Source organism: Drosophila virilis, chromosome 3, assembly GCF_030788295.1.
Source record: "Drosophila virilis strain 15010-1051.87 chromosome 3, Dvir_AGI_RSII-ME, whole genome shotgun sequence".
Classification (NCBI taxonomy): domain Eukaryota; kingdom Metazoa; phylum Arthropoda; class Insecta; order Diptera; family Drosophilidae; genus Drosophila; species Drosophila virilis.
In genome coordinates this window covers 15,399,968-15,423,240 of record NC_091545.1, presented here as the reverse complement: position 1 = coordinate 15,423,240, position 23,273 = coordinate 15,399,968, and the positions used below count along the sequence as shown (strand labels likewise).

Here is a 23,273-nt window from a genome sequence, read left to right as displayed (position 1 = left end):
TCGATCCTTGGCTGGGGTTCAAAGTGTTGCCCTGGCATTTAATTGATGCAGTAATTGTAACCCGACTTCTCAATCCTCTACCCTCCCCTGCCCTGGTCACTCTGCTCGGCATGGCAGCAAAACGTTTCCACCGAACTGACACAAAAAAATAAAAACGAAGAAGAAGGAAAACAAAAACAAAAAACAAAAAAGATACACATTGATTGATTGATGTTTCTCAACGCGACGTTTTGTTTGTGCAGAAAGGTCGCCCCTCAAGATTGGCCGCCACTTGGAAACCCTTTCCCAGCTTGGATACATATTTACGATTATGATACACGCTTTTGTCTATATCTGTGTTTGTGTGTGTGTCCAGAAAGTTGGCAAAGTCGAGTCGAATCGAGTCGCGTCGCGTCTCTGGCCCTGTTCTATTGATCACGAATTCGATCTCTTTTCGAGTACATACACAGAGACTTCTCCCTTTTTGGTATCCTCTCCTCCAGCTGCCGCTCGGCTCGCCCTGGCCACTTGGCCGATGCTCTTTGGTTTTTCCATTTTCTATTTATTTTTCGTGCGTCGTTTTCTTTTGATGTTCAGTAAGTTGCTGTTGCTGTTGTTGTTGTTTTGGATTTTCTACGTTCTATTTTTGTGTGCCTTTTTTTCTCCACCGACCGACCACAAGCGAACGCCGCCCCGTTCTGTGTATCTTGCAGATAAAGAACGCAACGCTCTGTCGATTGCCTACATTTTCCATTTGCCGTTGTTATTCTCGTTGCTTTTCTTGTTGTTGTTGTGCGTGTGTGTGTGTGTGTGTGTAATTATTGGAAAAGGATGTGGGAGAAGCCCTTGACTGAATGAATCTTCAAATTTATTTCATAGACAACAGCACCGAGTGCCGCAACATAAGACCATCACAAAATATCTGATCGAATTTTTGAGAATTTCTTGTCCTAAATGAAACCTTTTAGTTTCGTATGGGATTTGTAGACAAGCCTAAGCGTCATATATGTGACAAATAAGTAAGCATACATTTTGTTTATTTAAAATACCAAATGTTTCCACCTATGTTTCATTCATTCTGCAAAGCATCTAGAAATATGTCTTTTATAATAAGCTTTTATTATTATTATTCAAAAAACATAGACAAAAATGTATGTTTTTTTTCGAAATTTCTTGGCAATGACTGAAGAAAACAAATGTGTTTCATTCTTTTACTAATTGTTCTATATCATTTTTGCATATACTAGCATTCTATGCCTCAATTTATTGTTAGGTGTGAACACAGCTTAAGGCATACAAATAAAATATTCTAATAAATGTCAAACGGAAACAAAGCAACATTTTAGCACATTTTTGTGTGTGTTTTTTATTCGAGTTGTGCGAAAAGTTTATGTTATTAAGTTTTTTAACTTTCATGTGCATGTTTACAACAAAATGACAAGTATCTTAAAGTTTGTTTTTATTGTCTGCTCGGATAGCCCAAATATTTAGTTAAGTTTAGCTTACCTGAGAATTGTTTATAGCCGCCGAGTATCTTGTGTTTCCACCATTTGACAATGTTGCCCGCCATCTCTGCTGCTGCTGCCGCCTCTTACGGTTGCAACTACAATTGTTGTTGTTTTTTGTTCTCTTTTGTTTTTTTTTTTTTTTGTTTTGCTGGCAATTTACGAGCCTGTAGCGACTGTAACTGTAAATGTTGCTTTGGCCAAAATGTTTTACGGCCTTTGTGGGTGGGTTATCCTTGTTTGTTGTTGTTTTTCCCGCTGCTGCTGCTGCTGCTGCTGCTGCTGAGACTAATACACTTGCTCTCAGGTGCCACGGCGCAACGTAGCGACCTTAATTTGTATCTGGCATTATTTCGGGGCTGTGCGGGTCGGGGAATTGCGTTAAGGTTGGATCGTAAAACTTTTTACAGCCGGGATATGCTGCATTTTAGTTGAATTTTGCGCATATTGTGCGACTTGTTCCTTCTCTTTCTCTCCTCCTCTCTCTCTCTCTCTCTCTCTCTCTCTAGTTGTTGTTTTTGGTGTGTGTGTTGGGTGTGTGTATCTCGCAGATACTTTTTGACGTAGCGCGCGTAATTTTAATTGTAAATTTTTGTTTTGTTGCTGTTGTTGTTTGCGCGACGCGACGTAAATAACTTGGCGAGTGAACAGCGGCAACAACAACAACAACAACAACTGCAAAATGCTAAAGCGCAAAACACGATTTGTATTTCCAAATGCGAACAGCGACGCTGACTGCGACGGCGACGGCGACCGCGACAACGACAGCGACTGCGATGTTGACAGCGTATTTTTGGGGTGTAACGGTTGTTGTTGTTGTTGCGGGGCGGTTTTGTATTTAACGGCACTTGCTTTTTCGCTGCACACCGCACAAATTGCAAATATTTTAGCCTAATATTTCTCGCAAACACTAAACATACCGTACTTCATTCACTACGAACACAATTTTTCAGTCAGTTGTTGTTTTTATTTATGTTTTGTAAAGGACGCACATTTGCCGCGCGTATTTTCTAGAAGAAGACGACAAGCACAACGCGCTACCTAGCGGACAAACACGACCAACTCGACTTGCGTACAGAAACGAACTGAAAACGCGAAACACTTAACGGCGCCTTCGACGCTTACCAAAACAAAAAGTGGTTTGTGAGTGAGAGAGAGAGAGCGCGCGTTAATAACATTGACTCTCTTCTGCTGTTATCGCTGTCACAGTGCGCGACGCATGGAAACGGAACATGTTGCTCTGTAATATTATTACAGAAATCGCAGCCGCTGTTGGCCCAAGCAAGTGATAAATACAATGCGGAAGACTGGCTCGGCGTCTGTTAACCGTAACATACTAGCAATGCTCCTGTTAACATTCATAAACACAACAGTCCAATGTTCGGCATTGACATTTATTTATTTAAGAGCTGCCAATTAAGAGTTTCACTTGCTCTTTTGGGCTGTGGCAGTGCGCTTTATACCCTGTAGCCACAAATAGGTATTAATAAGGTATTTAAAATGTAAATAATCTTAATTTCTGCATCATTTTATTTTCTTTTTTTGGTAAAGGACTAATTATTAAATATTGTGTATGATTGTGTTTTAAAAGGAAAAAATGTAAGGAATATGAGGAGCGAGAGCGAGGTAGAATGCAATAAATCAAATTATAAAGAGTGATACAAGAAGTATCAGCACAGATAGAGTAAATAATATAACACTTGCTACTTGAATTTATGAGAATCGCATAGTAAAGCACTATTTAAAATAAGTTTTTATACAGCACCTTGTCCTTGCCCAAACAAGTATTATCATAATATAATAACACATAGGTTAAATCGTGCTTTATAACACAATCGTTCAGTCAGTCACGAAAAATTATATAATCGTTTCTTAGATCTATGTATTTAGACCACGAGATATCCTATCCTTTGTATTATATCTCATATAGACACTATACAAAATATCAGTTAAAATGTCTCATGATCTAACTTAATACAAATACATATACATATATGTAATTTACTCGGACTTCAAAGAATTTTTTGAAATTTAATTGTTTTATAATTTGAAGGATCACTGATCAGACGTTCAGTTTTTTGGCTTCTGAGTAGAAGAGCTCAGTTGTTGTTCTTATTGTTTTTGTTGTTGTTGTTGTTGTTGTTAATGCCGCCGCCCGCTGTGCTCGACATCGGGGCAATTACCCAGCAGCAGCCGCCAAAAACTTGCCCCGGCTCCAAGGCCCAAGCCCGACGATAATAACAGAGCAACCAGAATCCTGAATTACGCTGCAAGCCCACAAACACCAAAAAATACTGAGAAAAAAGAGAAAATGGAAAAAAAAGTGTTGTCTTTGGCAAGTGGAGAAGCTGCCGGTACCAGAAATCGTCGGCGACGGCGGCTTTGTGCGTCCAGAGGCCTCCATCCCACAGCCTTAGGCCCGGGCATCGGCACCGCACAGCGTCATCGGCATCGTCATCGGCATCGGCACCGGCTCCAGCACCATCGCCGACACCGTAAACGTTCCGCATTCGTATAATGGCGCTGTAATTGAAGAAGAACACGCGATCGCAGCGGGACCCGCAAAAGGAGTAAGCCCCGCCCCGCATCGCTGGCACCCCTCTCCAACAGCCAGAGGGCAGTAGAAGGGTTTCTTTTGACTGCTGCTTCTTTCGGTTTTCTTTGGCTTTGGCTTTGGCTTTGGTCTTGGTCTTGGTCTTGGTTATGGTTTTGGTTTCGTTTCCTGCAGCGCCTTTGTTCTGGCTTCTTTTGCGTCATCATCATCATCATCAGCATCAGCATCAGCAGCATGATTATCATTATCATTCTGATCATCAGCAGCATCAATGATCCGTCGCTAGTCGTCTTAATTTCATGGCGTTCTTTTGTATAATTTTGGCCCCCTACTTGAAACCGCTCGCTCCCTCCTTTGTGCAGCTCCAGCCACAGGGGATGCGGGCAATTTTTGATTGTTCCATACGCTCATTTAACCAACTACAGGCTTTTGATTGATGTCGGTTCAATGTCTGTCCTGCTCATTCCCGGCCAGTTTTCTGTTTTCTGTCTGCCAGCCTCTTATTGATTTATGTTTTGTATGTTCTGTTAAATTTCGCACAATTTTCGCAATACGTTTGACAAAAGCTGATGGAACAGCCTGTCTGTCCTCACTCCTCTGTCGATGGTCGTCTGTCATATGTCGCCGGCCGTCATTTCATATTTTTTCCCATCCCTTGCTGCCTCACAAATGTAATTACCCAAAACAGGCGCAAAAAGTGGGCGTGTTGTGTATGTGTGAGTGGCCCTGCAGCTGGATAGGTCATTGCGTTAGAGTTTTAGCACTCCCTACAATCCCTACACACCCGACGCTGACTGAGTGCTGGCCCCGGCAACTGTCACTCTAATTGACATGGGCCGTAGCTGCAACCAGGCACGGAAAGCTGGTTGGTTTGGCTGTCACACATGTGTTGCAGAGATGAGCTTCTGTGGGCCTTACTTGTTGATGGAACTTCATTAGGCTAAATGGCATTTTATAATTAGTTTTCGAAAGAGATATTCGTTGGGAAAACCAATAAAAATTAAGTGCATCCCTTTATAAATGTCCATCATGGTACAGGTTAAGCAAATAGATGCACACTACAATACACTATGATGTGTGGGGTAAACTAATAGAAAGGGAAGGCACAAAACTTTTTTAATATCCCTGTTTTTGTGAATATCAACCTTAAAGTTTGAGCTGCTTACTCAATTTCATGAAAATCGCATAGAAAGGCGTTGCTTAAGCAAACGAGCGTCAGAGAGCGAACTATTCGGTACGAAAAAAAAAAAAAAAACAAGAAAAGAAACTGAAAGAAACAGTTGAAGACCTAAGAGATTTACAAAAATCAAGTAATTGCAATGGATACTGCTAGAGATAGGGAAAAGAAAGCTTTATAGGCTTATAATTCTGAGATTACAAAAAACCATACAGATATATACACGTTGTAATCGTCACGTAAATCTGTACAGCTTCATTATATGATTTCTAATTAATTTTATAGATGCATGTTAAGACAGATTTGAGCACCAAAGTAATTGAGTATGATTGAAGGAGATGCTAGATTCTGCTGACATTTGATTTTAATTAGCCTCTTAGATTAGTTTCCCGTTGAATTAGTTGAAAAACCCTCTGAGCCTTAGCTTTAGTACCAAATTAGCTTTGGAGTTTCAAGCCATAAAATCGGAATTCCCTCACGCTGCAATCGCTTGTTTTCAATACCAAAAATTTATCTGCTGGCAGCGTGTTTTTGGCATCGTTAATCTCGCCATAAAAGTATCCCAGCCGCAATTTGGAGGCTCTATGTGGCCTAATCGCTTGTTGATAAACCTCCGGACATGAGGCGGACTCTTGGAAACTCTTGTAACTGAAAATCATAAAATCAAAGAAAGGCGGCCAAAAATCAGCCCGAAAAAAGCTCATAAAATGTGCCAGCCTATTGAATGGCTTCATTTTGTAGACAATTTTTTGTTGGTTGTGCCTGTGTGTGTGTGTGTCTGCGTGTGTGCGTAAGTGTTTGAATAGATTTTTAACGATTTCGGCCTAATAAGCAACAATTGGTCTTTGCTCTCTGCCAAGCAATCAATAGAACAACTCGAACAACAATTTTTTTTTGTAACTTGTTTTTTTTTCAATTTTTTTTCGGGGTAGGAGTTGCGCATGCATGCATAAGCGATGCGAGGGGAGTGTTTATCAAAATTAATTGGAAATTTTCGTTGATTTTTAACGACTTCTGCGTAAAAGTCATTTGGAAAATGAGGCACAAACATCAAACGGGGCAAGTTGCACATGTTTCTGCCAGCCAGCCTTAAGAGATCTTTGGATATTCGATGAATGGTTCGGCTCGCCTGTCACTTTTATGGCCCAACAATATAATTTCCTGTCGTGGCACAGCCGGACGAGGCCAAAGATAATTCATAATTGTTTTCAAAATTTGTTTATAAACACACCCCCCCCAATCGTCTATCGGCTCGCCCCGCACCTAGCAAACTGACCGACGACAACTTCATTTGAATTTGGAATTTTATGACAGGCCAGGCATATACATAAATATTTATGGCCAGCACTTACAACAAAGTTAATTTATTTAATAGTTGCATGCGTACATCGTTTCGATTTTACATTTTCGATTTTACATTTTTACGAGTGTCGAAAAACTTATAAAAAAAAAATATATATATATATATAATTTCTTTAGGGTCCCTCTAACAACGATCAGTTGTTGCTTTTAATTTTGGGAAATAATTTTTAATGAGCAGCACGGCCTGTAAATGTCGTTGTGGCGCAATCTATCCCATTTTATCTGCGTATCTAATTTACGCTCCACTCATAATTTATTGAAAATGTTTTTATTGTTATACCCTTGTAAAGGCTATTATACTTTTGTCATTAAATGTGTAACGCATGGAAGGAAACATCTCCTACTGCATAAGCTATATGTATTCTAAATCAGCATCAAGAGCCGAGTTGATATATTCATATAAGTCTGTCCGCAGGCATATGTGGGAACCGGACGGATCGGCCTACTACTATAATATAACTGCCATAGGATCGATCGGCCCAAAGGTAGGTATGATAAACTTCTTTGTTTATATAAATATCTTACTCTTATCTAAATTAAGAAATGTAAGTCTCCCTATTCTCTCTTCATATATACAATTTCTTATCAACTTCGGACAACTATATAATATAGCTACAATGGGAAAGTCGGCTTGGAGTTGCAATCTTCTCACATATTTGCAAAATGGAAATATCTGTAAGAGTATTTCAACTTCAGAGATATTCTTACTTTCTCGTTATTTGATAAATTTTGGTTTGTTGCTTCGCTTTGCTGCACCCTCGAAACATTTAGCTAAATAAATAAAATGCACGAATTGTTGATCGGCGCTCACATTGAAAATATACAACAAATATTCAAACTAATTGAAATTTATGGGCAACAGTTGAGCAGGAAATCAATGAAGTGTAGATGACTGGGAATTTTTGTTTTGATTTGCAATCTCTGTGGCAAGTTCGACATGATAATATTTTCAAAACAATTAATAAAATTATGGCCAATAAAAATACTACAGAATTTTCTGTTTAGAAAATTAATACAGAAAAATAAATAAGCAACTTTAAAATAAATAAATAAAATGAAATACTTTGTGTTCATTAGCTAAGAAATTAATTGAATATCAGAAAAAAGCTGTCTACAGATTACCCAAAATATTTTCATTGGAGAACAAGATTTTGAATTCAGCTAAGTATATATATTTTAAAATCGGTGTTCATATAAATAATCAAATAGTTATCAGCTATAATTCAAAATCTTTTATGTACATTGTTCTCAAAGCAATTGTATAATATACTAATAGACACTTTTTTAGGAATATTTTTCTAAATGTAAAACAGGCAACTGAAATAATATTCCAGGAAAACTTTGTATAAAGCAACACATTGCTATACACATAGTAGAATATATAATTTATATGTAGTTTTTTGTCTTCTTCTCACACACACTTCAAGTTTTTGCCCCAAAATTATTTACCCTACACTGAACCATATAATTTTGAAAAATAATATATACACATATATATTGCTTGCACAAAAACTAGCTTTCCGACTTGTTACTCTATTCGGCTAGCTACAAATAATTTATGCATTTTTATGATAGCCCCAACAAAAAAAAAAGAAACACATATTCAAATAAATATATGCTACATTTTCGCGGTAAATTATAGTGAGATAGAGAGAGAGCGCGAGCTCTAAGGCCAAATGAAAATAAAATATAATTTTTTAAAGTGCGGACACCAAACACTGGAAGGCGTTGCCACAGTCACAGCCAAAGTGCCCCATGCCCAACCCAATGGAAACTTAAACTCAAACTGAAACTCAAACTCCAGCCCAGACTGAAACTTCAAAAAAAAAAAAAACCCAGCCCGAACACACAATCTCCAAGCGATGTGGCAGCCTCCGGAGTCGGGCATTATCTGACTGTCATGGATAATGATCAACCGTTGGCCACCGCCTTTGCCTTTTAATTAAACGCTGAAGCCGCTGCTGCGGCGGGCGTCTGAGACGGGCACGGACACGGACACGGGCAAGGGGGGGCGGAGAGTTGTTTGAGTCTTCAATTCGTCTTCGAGTCGTGCTGCGTCGGCTGGCTCTTTGACGCTTTTCATTCGGTGTCATACACCCAAAGCCCGAGCCGGAGAGGTAGACATGATTAAGCGGGGGCAACAACAACAACAGCAACAACACAGAGATTGCCGCCTCATTCAGTTGTTGTTCATGCCGTCGTAGCTTCATTGTCCATGCGCACATCACTCAGCGGACACGCAGCATTCGAGGCGGCCGCCATCCAAGAGAGTAGCGCCCCCCCGCCCAGTTGAATGTGTTTCTCCGTATAGCCATCCATATTCATCTATCCAGCCCATAGCATTCATCCAGCTGTCTAGCTGTCCGTGGCCCAAGACTCGAAAATCAATTTTCTGCTGCGTTTTCAGTGTGCTCGAAAGTTTTTCTTTGTGGCACATCTTTCGACATTTTATTATTTAACAAAAACAAAACGAAATGTATAAAAAATTGTAATTTCCTAAACGTAAAAAATTGATTTGTTGTGCAATGCGCGGCACGAAGACAAACCGAACCGACTGAGAAACGGCGAGACAATGCCAACACTTCAAATGCCTCGTTTATGACCATATGAATAGCATATTCCCGCACGTTGCTGATGAAACTTATTTTTTAATAATTTGTGAGTACACTTTTGAATACGTGCCAATGAATAACTTTGGACGTGTACTGTAAGGCTAAGCACACAGTTAACCTGGCCAAGGTTATCGATATTCATAAATTGAATTCAACTTTTTCAAGTCGCTTAACAATTTTATTGCGAATACTTTTATTTTTCATTGATATAGTTAATGTAATTTAATTAATTACAATTTAACGCCAATTTTGGGTGTAAAATAAATACGTATGATTTGCGATATTTTCAGTGTAACGGGCAATTGTAAATTACAAATAGAATAAATATTTCAAAATTAGGGCCAAAACCTGGCTTAAAAGCACCGAGCCGAGATCCTTTTTTGGCTTGTCAGCTCTGGCTTATAGATCTTACTTCAGCTTAAACATAATATAATTTCTCATATATTATATCTATAATTTTATTAAGCCCCTATTTGGCCCCCTTGGCCGCCGCCACTGTGTTTTAATATTGGTTCCCTCTGCAAGTTATTTTTTTCGGTCTTTTGACTGGGCGTTAATGACTTTTGCGGCTGGTCGTCTTGTTGTTTTTCTTTTTTATGCGTCTCCATGAAAGCCAGACAGATTTGTATTTTCTTGTATGCCGGCGACAACAAAAACAAAAAATCCAAAACAAAGCGCGCTTTTTGTTAAACGGCTGAGCAAGAGTCAAAAATAAAACGCGCTGTGGGGTTAGCCTGAAGTTGTATGAAAATATATAGCTGCGCCTCAGTTTGTCTGATTTCAATTGTCGAAAATTAATTGAGCTAGCTGGAGATATCTTTTGGGTAAGCGCCCAGAGACTGAAGTTAAATAACCAGCTTGTCGCTGTCTCAATTGCAATTATTTGTCGGCACAGTAAATCTTAACTTAGCACACCCACGACTGCCGCTTCATATGTTCCATATGGCGCTGTCCGTGCCCCTGTCTCATATGTTAATAGCCTTATGCGTCATATGCATCCTGGCGCATTGCAATCCGCCTGCGTTTTCCTTGTCTGCGTGGGCGTTTCCCTCAGCCTCAGCATACATACCTCTGCCCAGCCCCTGCCCCAGCTCAGTGCTCCTGCTCCTGCTGCTGTCTGACTGTTGTCTTGCGGCTTTCTGATTTATAACATTGTTTACACGGCACGCCAAAAATTTGATTTACTAGCCTCTGGTGCTGGCCACACATGGGCCCATTTGATTGCCATAACTCAAGGCTCACGCATGCGCAGTCTCGCAATCCATTCAAAGCTCAACCACTGGCTGAATGATGAAGATATATATGCCTGTCTCAACTCTAAAGGTGTTTAATAGCCGATATGACATGTCTGCACATTCCCAATGATTAGGTGTGAATAAGTTTCTCAAGGAACGTCTATGTTACCTAACCTTATCGTGAGTTCCTTATTAGAAAAAGACCTCAGCTATTAAAAGCTTCAACAGCCCCAGAGAGTCTTCTCTGTATAGAAGAGCACTCCCTGAAAAGTAAAGTGAAGTATTTCTATAGGTCGAACGTAGTTCAGTAAGGGTATACAATCTTCGTGCATTTCTCGATAAACCAATTCTATTTCAATTGGAGACGGGCAGCTTATGAATTGCGGCGAGCTTTACTTTACTCTGTAGATGAACGTCAAAGGGTTCAGATTTCATGATTGGGTAGAAACTGCAAATGCAAATCAAATTAGTACCAGCAAGACTTTCATTATGGCCAACCGGGTGACCAAAATGAAAGCCCAACTGCCTACACGTACGCAATTTGACATGCTTTACACATTTATTCGAGAGTTGCATTTGGTTTGGCTAACGAAGGAAGGTTTTTGTTGTTTGGATGAGTGAAAAGGCAACTTGAAAGTGGACAGTGCAGTCGAACCGAGCCAAGTCGAGCCAAGAGCCGTAGAAGAGCAGGAAGTGTACGAGTTTCCGCAAGGAGCAGTCAACCCAGAGTGGAACAGCGGGAGAGAGAGAGAGAGAGGGGGGATTGGTGGTGGCCTGCATCCGTTGCAACACACAAGCCCCGCACCCCGCTACCCGCACCTCTCATGCATGCCGTTCAGTGTATGCCTGTTAGATGCAGATAACAGGCATATATATGCTGTCAAGATTTGCTTTGATGTCTTTTTCATGTACCGACAGAGTCGAGCGGCGCAAACCGAACCCAAACCGAACCAAAGCCGCCCGAACCGAATGGAGGGACTGGCCGGCAGAGAGGGGCGACGCTTTTGGGTGCGGCTGCTTTGTGTCCATCTCCGTGTGGGTTGACAACAATTAAAATGTGACGGCGTGGCGCGGGGTGTGGCAACGGGGCTGCCAACTTAAGTAGGCAGCAAATACATTTATGTACAACAAAATCAACAACAACAACAGCGAAACGTAAAGCTTGGCAAATCTGTGGCCCGCTCGCTCTTGCTAAGCATTTCAATTGCCTATGCTTATGAGCAAGAAACCCCTTCGCCCACCCAATCCGAGGCAATGCTGAAAAACGCTTTGAAGTTGCTCTCTCTCTCTCTCCCTGTCCAAAAGTATCTGTGTACTTGTATCTGTATCTGTAGCTGTATCTGCATCTGTCTCTGTTTTATTTTTGGACCAATTTTATTAGCAAAGGGTTGGCCGAACGCTTTGAAGTTCAAGTATAGCGACTGAAGCATTAATATTTTGATGTGTACATATATTTATATATATATATATGTATGATATAACTATGTAGGTATGTGCACATCAAAGATTAATACACGAAGCGTCGTCAAGCGTCACAAATTGAAATATCACATCAATTTGCCATGCGGCCGTCGCGCTTTGTAATAAAAGTAAATAATAATTTAATAAAAGCCGCAAAAAAAGCATTTAACGCTGACGGCAAAGAACAAAGGCAGTAACTCAGGCCAAAAGGCCGCCGACAACAGCTGGCGATTCGAGGACGGCGGACGGCGGATGGCGGATGGCGGATCGCGGATGGAGATGAAGATTCAGATACACGAGTATCTCATGTCCCGCATTTGCAAGGCGCGCGAGCGCCCTCTATGTGTCAGTCATTCGAGTTTGCTTTTAAACGCCGCGCATGCGCACTGCAATCCCCCGGTCCCCCCTTCGCCGACTGCTCCCGCTGGCTTTGTGTGTGGTGCGCGGATGGCGACCGCTTCAAATTGATTTGAACGAGCGCAAAAGCTTTGGACAGTTGATAAGAGCGAGCCGACAGCAAACTTTTCGCACGGGTGGCGCGGACATCCACAAAGACAGACGGACCGAGGGTCGGACAGACAGACAGAGAGACAGAGGGACTGGCAGACAGGCAGACTGACCAGTTCAGCTAGCCAGTCGACTGTTCCCGCGTTGGCGATGTGGATGGCGGCACATCAAAAGGTGCAGGCCACAGACGCCTTCGGGCCAAGCTAAAATGAGCACATGCACATTAAACTGTGCTGCAGTGGGGAAGGGGCGGGACACACACACACACACACACACACACACACACACACACACACAGTCTGGCAGTTGGCGCGGGCGATCAAGCTAATCAAGCAAGATCATCGCATGGCCAAGTCTTTCGATGCGGCATTAACAGTTAGCTGGGCACACGTGGCAAATGCATTAGCTGACCGCAAATGGGAATTTCAAAATTAATAACTTATAATTAACTATCGATTATGGTTGAATACATTTTGTTATTTCATCACGTAGATTGGCAAGCAATAACTTTTTGTAAAATAAAGCAAATTTTTTTAAATTTTATTTAGGAGTAGGCAAATCCATAAAATAACAATTTATTCTATGTATGGAAAAGAAGAGACAGCTATTAATCACCCTCTAAACTAATATCCTTAACAAATAATCCGAATTATATATATGTAAATGTGTACTCACCTGCATATTCACAATCTCACGCATGAGTTTTTATTGCCATCCCTTTGAGCATTCCAGAGATTTTTAAGAAACACTCCATTCTAACAACAAAAGAAAGCGAGAGAAATGAGATGAGACTGAGGAAGAGTAGGCTTGAGTGAAAGTATGAGCAAAGAAAAACTACAATAGAGAGCAAACATGGCTTATCATTGAAATATTTATAATAAAAATACTCAAATTCATGAGAATCGCAGAGTAGGGCTGTAATTAACAATCATTTTTCTTCTTATTCAGCGCAGCAGACTACCAAAAAAGTAAACTCAACTTGATATGCGTTTGTTAAAAGAGCGTATAAATTCCAACACAAGCTCATACATAATAAGGGCTGTGCTAGATGGGGAGTGCAAGACTAGCAGATACCCTCTAACCCGAGCTGTGCTGAGATCAGTGAATACTTTCAACCATTTTTGTCAGCTCCAGTGAAGTGCCCGTCAAATATGGGTGGATATATACAAAAACCATGCCCGTAAACATATTCTAGAGTAAAGTAACTACAGAAAAGAAAGTCCGCCCGCTGCCTGTGAGGGCTTTGACAGTGCATAGATCGCCAAGCACTCAGCCAGTCAGTCAATCAATCGGAACAAACAGTTTCACATGTGTGTAAATTGCTTTAGAACTGGGTACAGGGTAGTTTCTAGTGTAATACTCTCAGTCAATTTGCTTAATTTGATTTCTGCTGTTCTCAGGTTAACTTCTCACACACGTATCCCCTGACTTTGTTGTATCGTTTTTGTTGCCGCTGCAACAGCTGCCACATTGTCTGTATGTATATATATGCGATATTTTTTAAATTTGTGAACATTTATGCAAATTCTGTTGTTGTTATTGTGTGCGTGTGTGTGTGTCGCACACAGTGTCCAGCGATCGATAATGCAAATGTGAACAACAACTGGCAAAGTTTTTGCAGATACACAGAGATGCGCAATATGTAGCTGCAGTTCTCTCACACTGCTCAAGTTGACGCAACATGAACTTTAATTTTGGGAATTATGAATTTTAAACTCGAAGCCGGGCACATTTAATCTGGCTACTGCCTGCTGTCCTGCTGCACTGCAGGGTCCTGTTTGCACTGAATTTGGCCAACTTTGTGCCGTTGTTTGTTGCATAACTCAAAAGTAATTAAATTGCAAACTGCACACAAAGGGGCCACACACGCCCACACACACACACGCCCACACACACACACGCCCACTCACTGTATATGCATGGGATTTGGCATGACAAAAGTCAAGTGCTGCAAGTACAACGTGTTGAAAGGGAATGAAGCGAGCCGAGCAGAACTGGCAACATGTTGTTGACAGCATTCCCAGGGCGTTGCGGCAGGGTACAGCCGGTCGGTCGGTGTTGTCCATGTCTGGGGCGAAAAGTTATAGTTATGATGATTGTTGATTTACAGTTCTCAAGTTGCACAGTCGCTGCAGCAGCACCCTCTGCGGCCGCATGTAGCATGCAATTAATTTTGTAGCTTGCACTTCAAAGGCGCCACAAGCCGCTGCGCATGCTGCAGCTGAACGGGAGGCAGAGAGGGTGTGGAGAACTGCCGCTGTCAATGGGCCTTTGATGCAGTGTACCCCGTTTCAATCCTTACCCGCTTGCATTTGTCACCAACGCCGGCAGCTGACAGTCGCGCTAATGGTCTGGCCTGGGCCCGGCTTCGATCTGTGTTCCCAGCGGTAACCCGAGACCTTTGGTATGTCAAAATGTCCGTCTCTTCGCTGCGGCTGCGCTTCAATGCATTGGCCTGTCAAAGTCAAGACTTGACTCTGCTTATTTTCTGGTTGACATCCATGACATCCATGCTGCTCCCGGCTGGCAGGCTTTTCGTCGGCCTACGCCTTTTGGCCACATTGGCAAGTGCGTTCGCTCGACCTTCAGAGTGCCAATATGCGCGTTCCTTGACTGCAAATAATATAGGCTTGACAGCGTAAGTTGAGAGCTGCATGTTTGATCTCCAACGAAGATTTATATTATGCCGCCTAGTTTGTGGAATCTGCCCGGGAGAAGCTGTGCCATGCATATACATATCAAATTTCCCATGTCTAACCAAAAATATGCGCATCAAAAAGGCTTCGGGAGTGGAAAAGTGAATGCACAAAGTGCACTCTGTGCTGCAGTTGAAAAGTCAGCCAGCCCTTTATGCCACAGATGCCAGCCACATAAGCGTGCTGCATAATTACACTTTTATTAACATGCAACAAGGAGAAGCCAACTGAATAATTGCACCAGCTGCTCTATGCTCTATGCCGCACACATTCCCCAGCCGGAGCCAACGGCAAACAACTGCCAAAACTCATACTTCTAGCCGTGTTTCTGCTCCTGGTTTTGTTTCAGCATATGCAACCTCTCTCTCTCTCTCTACGACCGTGTGTGTGTGTATCTCTGTGCGTGGCTTGAATGTTGAATGCAAACAGGTGCCAGCGCAGCGCCAGCCCTTTGCACCCCGTTCCCAGTTGGGGCCCGCTGGCTGCATCCGTTGAATCGCAGCGCATCGCATCGCTTGGCATCGCATCGCTTGGCATTCACATCCTTTAGAGACACTTGAGGCGCACTCGGCTTAAATGAAGTGCACACGCCGTCATGCACATCAAAGCGGGCCGACAGACGCCGCCGCCGCTGTGGCAGCTAATTAGACACGCCTCCATTGGCATCGCCGCCCATAATTAACATTAACTGTTACTCACACTTGAATGCTACAAAAAACTGTTTTGTCTTTCCTTTTTTTTTTTTTGTTTTAATAATATCCGCTGGGTGTGGTTTTTTTCTGCTTTGTTGCACAAGAGAAATAACAAAAGTTAACACAGAAAAAAAAAACAATTAAAGGGAACAATAATGTTAATTTCGTTTTATACGCCAAATCAAGGTGCTACCTATAAAAGTTATTCGTTTTTAATGGGCTTTTTATAATTAATTGTTGCTCGTGCTCCAGGAAATTGCCAAAATCGAGCAGAATGTTCTAAAATGCTTGTTGTACATTTTTACTAAACCTATCTCGCATTTACATTCATGAATAGATTTCAATACCTTGAATATTCAAATAATTCAATTTGTTTTATTTTCTCAATTACTTTTCTTTCCAACAATGCAAGGAAAACACTTCCGAAAACAAGTAGATATTGATTGAAACCAAAATAAGGAAAATAATGATCAGAACGAAAATCGAAAATAAGCTTGAACACGCCTTTAAACTGAATTCGTTGAAGCAAAGTTTAATAGAATCTGACCTATCAAATTGAGGAACTAGTTACAGAGTTGCCCTACCAAAATAGAAGTGACAATTTTATGAAAAGCCGTTGCCTACTTGGCGGCGCAGCGTTGCCAGAATGTTTCCTGCTAGGAATCAGAAACCAAATTTAAACCTCCTGTCAGCAATTTTAACAGGAACATAAATATTTAAATATTCAATAAAAGATTAAATATAAAACAAACTGTTTACAATCGAAGTTTATCAAGAAATTTCCCCACTTAAAAATCGAACATACACCATGTTCATTTCATTTGCAAATATATATAATATTTTGAAGCCAGCTTAAGTTATAAAATTATAAAGAAAATATACAATATCGCTCAGCCAAAATGATTACAAATATTTCAATTTAGTAAACCTTTGATCCTTTTCCCTCTCCCTCCCCGTGGCCTTGATCGATCAACTACAATTTCGTTAAACGATTTGTAATTGCATTAAGAATCATACCAATAAGAAAATAAGTAACAACGTTAGTTTAAACTGTTGTTAAACATAGTCGGACCATACACTTAATACCTTAAAAACACACAAAATAATTTCTAAAGTCGTATCACGGCTACGTTCTAAGTAAGTGAACTAATTTTGTAATCTAACATAAAAACAATATCTGGGAACACAACCCAATATAGATACATAAAATCATGCTTAAATTAATAGATATACGAGATATTAGACAAATACATATCTTTCTTATATATGCATACATATATATAAGTAAATATGTCTGTATAGTGGTAAGGTGTGAAGTCTAGAGATATATCGTTATGCCATGCTAATAACTATACACATGGCTATAAAAACGCTGGTTCCATCCGGTCATCGTGTGATGTCTTTTGTGTTGCATAAACTCCCTGGTTGACGTACAGCTGCAGGGACGGCACGACTGTGGCCGACGGCGGCGGTGGTGTCAGATCGAGCGGGGTTGTCGAATTGCTCGACGTATTGCTTGACGGTGTTGCCGAACTAAAGCTGGAGCAGCTGGAGCGTGCTGATAGCGATTGAGCCGAACGCGTCCTCCGCAACGGCTCCGATGTGCCGGGAGTTGTGCAGCTACTGGGATCCCCGTAGCTGTGCATACGACCCACGGCCTTGAGCGTGGTGCGATACGGTTGCTGCTGTTGATCCTGCGCCGCCTGGCTGTAGTAGGATCTGCGCAGTATACAGCAAGTGGCCACGAACGGTACCGTCAGTATGCCAAAAATGCCTAGCCCAATCAGCAATAGTACATCCAAGCCCTCGGCACGCCAAAAGTTGAGAGAGTTTGCGTGCGATTTGAGAAAATCCGCGCCTCCAGTGCCCAATACCAGTTCAATGTAGCCGAGCGCTCTGGCTGAAGCATCCGAGTTGCCTACGTTTAAGCGCGCCTTCAGCCTGGCCACATGCTGCACATAGCTCGAATTGAGCGTTAGTTGCCTGATGCTGTGAAGCAGTGCATCATAAGCAATAGCATCGTAGTCGACCGTTAGCGCTGCGCCCTTCTGCTGCAGCCGCTTGGCCAGCACCTCCTGCTCGGCCAATATGGGTATGGCAAGTATGGGCGTATCACCCGCAATCGACTCCCAAACGCTCAGCTGGCCGCAGCTGCTGATAAATAGCTTGACCTGCGGATGCGCTGCAAGGCAAATAAGTTCAAGAGATGACATCATATGTAACATGAAGATTAAAGATCCTTGTAGAAAAACAAAAGCTGATTTCCGTCCGATCCTTCCTATTACAGCCGTGTTATATGGAGGTCCAATTTGATGCGGGTTTGCAGATATGTTGAGGGACTAGTGTAGCTCGTAAAAAGCTGCTGAGCATCCAACAGGTATCCTTATAAAACAACCATTTATCGACAATCCTTATATATAGCTATATGATACAGTCCATTGATGAGTTTTTCGTCATATGGAAGGAGCATAGTCTGAACTCCGGGTATTAACAGAATCGACCGTGGATCCCATGTTCATAAGAAATATGACCTGATTTCTGGGTAAACTGAGCACCCTGGATTATCAGGCTGTTTTTGTATAGTCCAAGGGTTTGTTTCAGAGACCATAAAAAGCCGCATAAAACCGCACTTATTTCCTCTCCAAGTTCTACACCATAATCCAATCCAAAGTGTCTTCGGGTGAAGTTCGCAAATGCAAAATTTTATCAAATTCTCTTAAACAACTAAAAAACTTGTTGTACAAGAACCTAATTGTTGACATCTAACTTCTTTGATATCATTTGTGTTCTGTCTGCCCATTAAAACTGAGAAATTGGTTTGCATAGAAACAGACGGACCGACTAGGCTGTTCATACTGAACCAGAATATGCTTTTTTAGATTCAAAGAGTTCTTCGAGACAAAATTACAAGACTATAAAAAGGTTAAGCTTACCCAGTATAGCCTCCTGTGGCCACCAGCTGTTTATCATCATATTATCGGGCAGCGGCTGTATAAACTCTTCAGTCTCCCATTTAAGCAGAAAATGAAATTCCCTGAGATGCGTAAAGACGTCCAGAAATGTGGACAACTTCTCGCTGGGCAACTGAGCTGTTTGCACTTCAGCACCCAAGCTCATATAAATGACGCCGCCAGGCGCGGCCTCCATAAAGGAACGCACATGCTAAATAGAAACTGGGATTAGTTTCGAAACGCTCTCTTAAAACAAATTTAATTACATTTGGCACTTGTAGCTGTTGGGGATCCCGCAAATGTAGTCCGCCCACTTCTAGCATGTTTGGCAAGTAGGCGCGAGGGTAATCCATGGCGGGATGGGAGTTGATCAGTGCGAGGCTCAAATTCTTGCTCAAATCGCGATAATTCGGTAGTTCATTCACCAGCACCTCAAAGTGACTGGAGTAAACCGATTGCTGTGAGATCAGATGGAAAAAGCTGGAAGAAAATTAAGGATATGAGTTCTGATTTTAAATAGGTAAAATCGTCCACTCACTTGTAGGTCAGGCGCTCAAAGGTGCTCATCAGTGTGTTTGCAATGCGCTGCCGAGTACTCATGCGCTCCGTAAAGGGTAAAAAGTTGCTCGGGTCAAGGGAGGCCGATTGGGGATTGCCAAACATGTTGTTGAGCCACGAATTGGCACCGGTGGGACTGATGGCGACGGTGGGCACACCATAGTAATAGGCAAAACTAAAAGAACGGTAAAGATTAAACTCTCTCCGCCGTACGATATGCTCCTGATCTGCTGTTAACTTACCCAAGCAATGCATCACTTAAAAACAAGTCCACAATTAGCAAATCGAATTTTTCGCCGCTGGTGAGCAGTTTCTGCACCTGTGCATCCGATAGCAGGAGATCCACATTTGTGGTGCCCGCATAGATCATACGGGTAAAGCGCTCCATGACGCTTTGGGCGTGCATCTGTTCCGCCTCGAAGCTCATGCCCATGTCCAGCCAGTTCTGCATGAGATCCTGATCCTCGATGCGTATCTCACGTATTTTGTAGAGCGGTGCCGCCACATCAGCCTCGCCCCTTGCATGCGGGCTAATCAGCGTTACCGAGTGGTTCTGCGGGCCTGCCACCAGTTGCTGCATCAAACGACGTCCGAATAGATAATGTGATCTCCAGACGCTGGGCAGCACGGCCAGGATATTGGCGCCTGTTGCATGACTGCAAAGCAGCCAAAGCGACAAAAGCTGCAGCATACGCATCTCGAAGTGCAATGAACCTCTGTGTCCTCGGCCCCGGACCAGTTTCTATTTTCCGGTTTGCAGCCACTTCCTTACTTTGCGTTGTGCCGCTGCCTAGATGCTATTATTATCTGCTGCCGCTGCAACTAGACTTCATTTTTGCTACGCTTGCACTTTAATCTTACACAACCCTACATTGCGCTTAAGCGCTTCGTTAATTAATGCAAATTTATTAAATAGCACGAAATTTGTGTACAAAATGCGCAACGAAAGTGAAAAGAACGGCAACAACAACAATATGAACACGATTGCGCCAGGGCTGCAGAGACGCTTTGCGGCTGCAACATGTGAATGGCAAAATCATGCGTAATCGATATAAAAATAGGCAAACAATGAATCGATAATTAAATTCTCTATACGCACAGCTGATTCGGTGTTGCTAATTTTAAGCCTTTTATCTGGAAACAAAACATTTGTTGTGCATGGCAGTTGAATCACAATATAAAAAAGGTGCCTGTATTTGTGCAAATGTATGCATAGCTTGCCAAATAAAGCAGATGATATAAATACAAAACAATTGATTAACTGTCAGATGGTATAAATATCACCAGCCGTTAGAAAATGCTATTATTTAAAACGACGCGATTGCAGATTATCGATAACTATCCGGCTAACCGTTGGATAAAGAGTTAATAAAAATAATACAATACAAATAAAATAAATTGCGACTGCGAATTAAGGGTGTGTGTGTGTGTGTGTGTGTGTGCGCGCGCGTATATATATAGAGATACATACATACATATATATAACAAAATTGAAGCTGAGCAATTACTCAATTGTGTAATGTCCACCAGATGCGCAATCTCGTTGCCAAACGGCTGGCCGTCTACAACAACATTTATGTGACTTATTGGAGCTGCGCCAAAACAACAACAACTGCAGCATTGAACTGCATTAGACGGCATAAATTCGAGCAGCCAGGTGAGAACGTAACACCTGCTCGGAATTAATCGCACTGACACAAAGACTCGGCCCTAAGTACACACAACTCAAGTGTATTCTCGCCGGCAGCTATATAGATAGGATAACAGCCTTAATTGGGGCATCAAATTGTTACGTAACTGAAAGAAATCCGACGCAGTTCAAAAGGCCAAACAACATGTCGGAGAAATTATGTGAGTTTTTTTGTAAAGAAAATTACCTTCAACCGCTTTTGTAAACACTTTCCTATTGCAGCAATTATCGATGTGAACCGGTTGTTCGATCTGCAGACGTTTACGGGTCGCTTTAAGTACTATGCCTGGATGACGGATCCGCGCACGGTGGTCGTGTCCAACGAGCGCCTGCTGCAGGCCAAGCAAATGGTGGACAACTATCGGGCTGGCAAACAGAAGGAGAATCTGAAACCCGAAGAAGTTAAATACAATCTGAAGCTGTATTATTCGGCATTCCATCCGGATACAGGGGAGCTGCAGAACTTTGCCGGCCGGATGAGTTTTCAGGCAAGTCGCGTGACAGTCAGCTGCAGTCGCACTCTCTAGCGTTATATATAGCCAAATGCTGACGTCATTTGTGCAAGTTTCTTGGCCAACTGATGCTGTGATGTGTTTTCATTGTTTAGGTACCCGGTGGCATGCTGATTACGGGCGGCATGTTGGCCTTCTATCGCACCGTATCCGCCGTGGTGCTCTGGCAGTTTCTCAATCAGTCCTTCAATGCGGTCGTCAACTATACGAATCGTAATGCCAACTCGCCCACCAGTGTTACGCAGCTGGGCCTGTCCTTTGTGTCGGCCACGACCGCGGCATTAGTTGCCGCCATTGGATGCAAGAATTACTGGTCGAAGAATGCGTCGCCGTTTCTGCAGCGGTATGTGCCTTTTGCGGCTGTGGCGGCAGCGAACTGTGTCAATATACCCTTTATGCGCCAGAACGAGATCATCAATGGCATTGAGGTGAAGAATGCCGACGGCGAGGTTGTCGGCCAGAGTCGACTGGCTGCCATTAAAGGCATCAGCGAGGTGACCATATCGAGAATCACAATGGCAGCGCCGGGCATGTTGTTGCTGCCCGTCATTATGCAGCGACTGGAGAAGTTGCCCGCATACAGGCGCATCAAATGGATCAATGCACCCTTCCAAACGCTCATGGTGGGCTGCTTGTAAGTGACTCGCACGACATGCCCTCAATTAAAGTTGCGGAAACTAATGTTGCTTTATCAATTGCAGCCTCTGTTTCATGGTGCCCACGGCCTGTGCGATTTTCCCGCAACAATGCAGTCTGGACACCTCCACAATGCGCACCTTTGAGCCGGAACTCTATAAGGATATGGTCAAGCGTACTGGAGACAAGGTGCCCAATCGTGTGTACTTCAACAAGGGCCTGTAAAATGGATTTGGCAATAGGCCAGCTCGACGCTTAGACAATAAAATGTTAATTTTAGCTTGTCATCATCGTTTTGTGCATTTACAGAAACGCGCAACGTATTGTTCCTTGTTCTATGTCACATCATATCATGAGTTTCCTGTTCGTTTCAAAATTCTATGTATTTTGACAGTGTGAATTTGTATGAATGTGTAATTTGCATAAATCATTTTCTACATGATGTTCTACTCACTTTATATGATAGTATTATAATATATATATATATATCATTCGAAAACAAATAAAAGCCATTGCAAATACCTTAAATATTAAATGTTGAACAAATTAAAAGTCGATTACGAAATAAATTTAAATAGAAATTGATTAAAACATCGCTTGAGCTGTGGGCTTATAAACGGTTTTATTAGGTATATGGTGTATATATAGATAAAGATATATATATATGTATATATCCCCATATATATATATATTGTAATTAGCAAATTTTCGCGGATTCTTTTGTTGTTTTGTTTTTTTACTGGATTGTGTTGTAAAATTTACAAAATGTGCAAAACACAACTAGTTAGATTATTTTCGATTTGATTCTTGGTTAATTACGTGGAGACTTTCGTATTTATTGTTCGACTATTTATCGGGCATTTACTCATAGTTTGTGCTCTTGTACTACAACAAATGTACGAAATGTATTTTCGCCATATTGCGTTTAAATTTATAATTTAAATAACTTTTTTTGTTTTCGTTTTTTGTTTTTGTTTTTGGACATTTTCAAGGTACAGTTTGAATTGATTTTTATAGTTATTTGTTTTAAAATGTTGGCACTGTCGCAAAATACTAAACATTGATGAAAAATTCAACACTCAGATGTACAATATGTAAAATTGTGTGTGTTTTTATAACTTTAAAAACTAACTCTCGCTCAGCTGT

The 23,273-nt window shown here is 41.8% G+C and overlaps 3 protein-coding genes across 4 annotated transcripts in view; 1 reads left to right on the top strand and 2 right to left on the bottom strand.

Moving 5' to 3' along the window:
• The window catches only part of nkd (naked cuticle), a 41,551-nt gene extending 38,983 nt beyond the window's left edge, over nt 1–2,568 (bottom strand). The window contains exon 1 of the mRNA XM_032435237.2: nt 1,486–2,568. Coding sequence (XP_032291128.1) covers nt 1,486–1,549 — 64 coding nt within the window. The 5' untranslated portion in view covers nt 1,550–2,568. The remainder of the gene's footprint in view (nt 1–1,485) is intronic.
• Nucleotides 2,569–13,115: 10,547 nt separating this feature from the next.
• On the bottom strand, nt 13,116–20,273 carry Ugt316A1 (UDP-glycosyltransferase family 316 member A1). 2 transcript variants are annotated; one of them, XM_015175853.3, is made up of 5 exons: nt 19,532–20,273; nt 19,270–19,464; nt 18,998–19,211; nt 18,714–18,942; nt 13,116–13,147 (listed from the first exon to the last, which is right to left on the bottom strand). In XM_015175853.3, the coding sequence occupies exons 1-5, from the start codon at nt 19,984–19,986 to the stop codon at nt 13,131–13,133; spliced, it is 1,110 nt and encodes a 369-aa protein (XP_015031339.1). In that variant the 5' UTR covers nt 19,987–20,273; the 3' UTR covers nt 13,116–13,130. The 2 variants fall into 2 exon arrangements, with proteins under 2 accessions (XP_015031339.1, XP_002047569.1); XM_002047533.4 differs by lacking the exon at nt 13,116–13,147 and adding an exon at nt 16,596–17,962.
• Nucleotides 20,274–20,553: 280 nt separating this feature from the next.
• Sfxn2 (sideroflexin 2) lies at nt 20,554–22,655 on the top strand. The gene is made up of 4 exons (XM_002047532.4): nt 20,554–21,140; nt 21,202–21,467; nt 21,587–22,125; nt 22,193–22,655. Exons 1-4 carry the CDS (start codon nt 21,125–21,127, stop codon nt 22,350–22,352), a joined length of 981 nt encoding a protein of 326 aa, XP_002047568.2. The 5' UTR covers nt 20,554–21,124; the 3' UTR covers nt 22,353–22,655.
• Nucleotides 22,656–23,273: the final 618 nt, after the last annotated feature.

What these genes read in the sequence shown, in the direction of transcription:
- Ugt316A1 (XM_002047533.4), bottom strand. Translation starts at nt 19,986, where the DNA reads ATGCGTATGCTGCAGCTTTTGTCGCTTTGGCTGCTTTGCAGTCATGCA. An exon ending in AACAGCTACAAGTGCCAAAT is followed by an intron (nt 18,943 to 18,997) that starts GTAATTAAATTT and finishes GTTTCTATTTAG; the next exon opens with CATGTGCGTTCCTTTATGGA. An exon ending in GCCACAGGAGGCTATACTGG is followed by an intron (nt 17,963 to 18,713) that starts GTAAGCTTAACC and finishes TTTGCCTTGCAG; the next exon opens with CGCATCCGCAGGTCAAGCTA.
- Sfxn2 (XM_002047532.4), top strand. An exon ending in CCGGCCGGATGAGTTTTCAG is followed by an intron (nt 21,468 to 21,586) that starts GCAAGTCGCGTG and finishes TTCATTGTTTAG; the next exon opens with GTACCCGGTGGCATGCTGAT. An exon ending in ACGCTCATGGTGGGCTGCTT is followed by an intron (nt 22,126 to 22,192) that starts GTAAGTGACTCG and finishes TATCAATTGCAG; the next exon opens with CCTCTGTTTCATGGTGCCCA.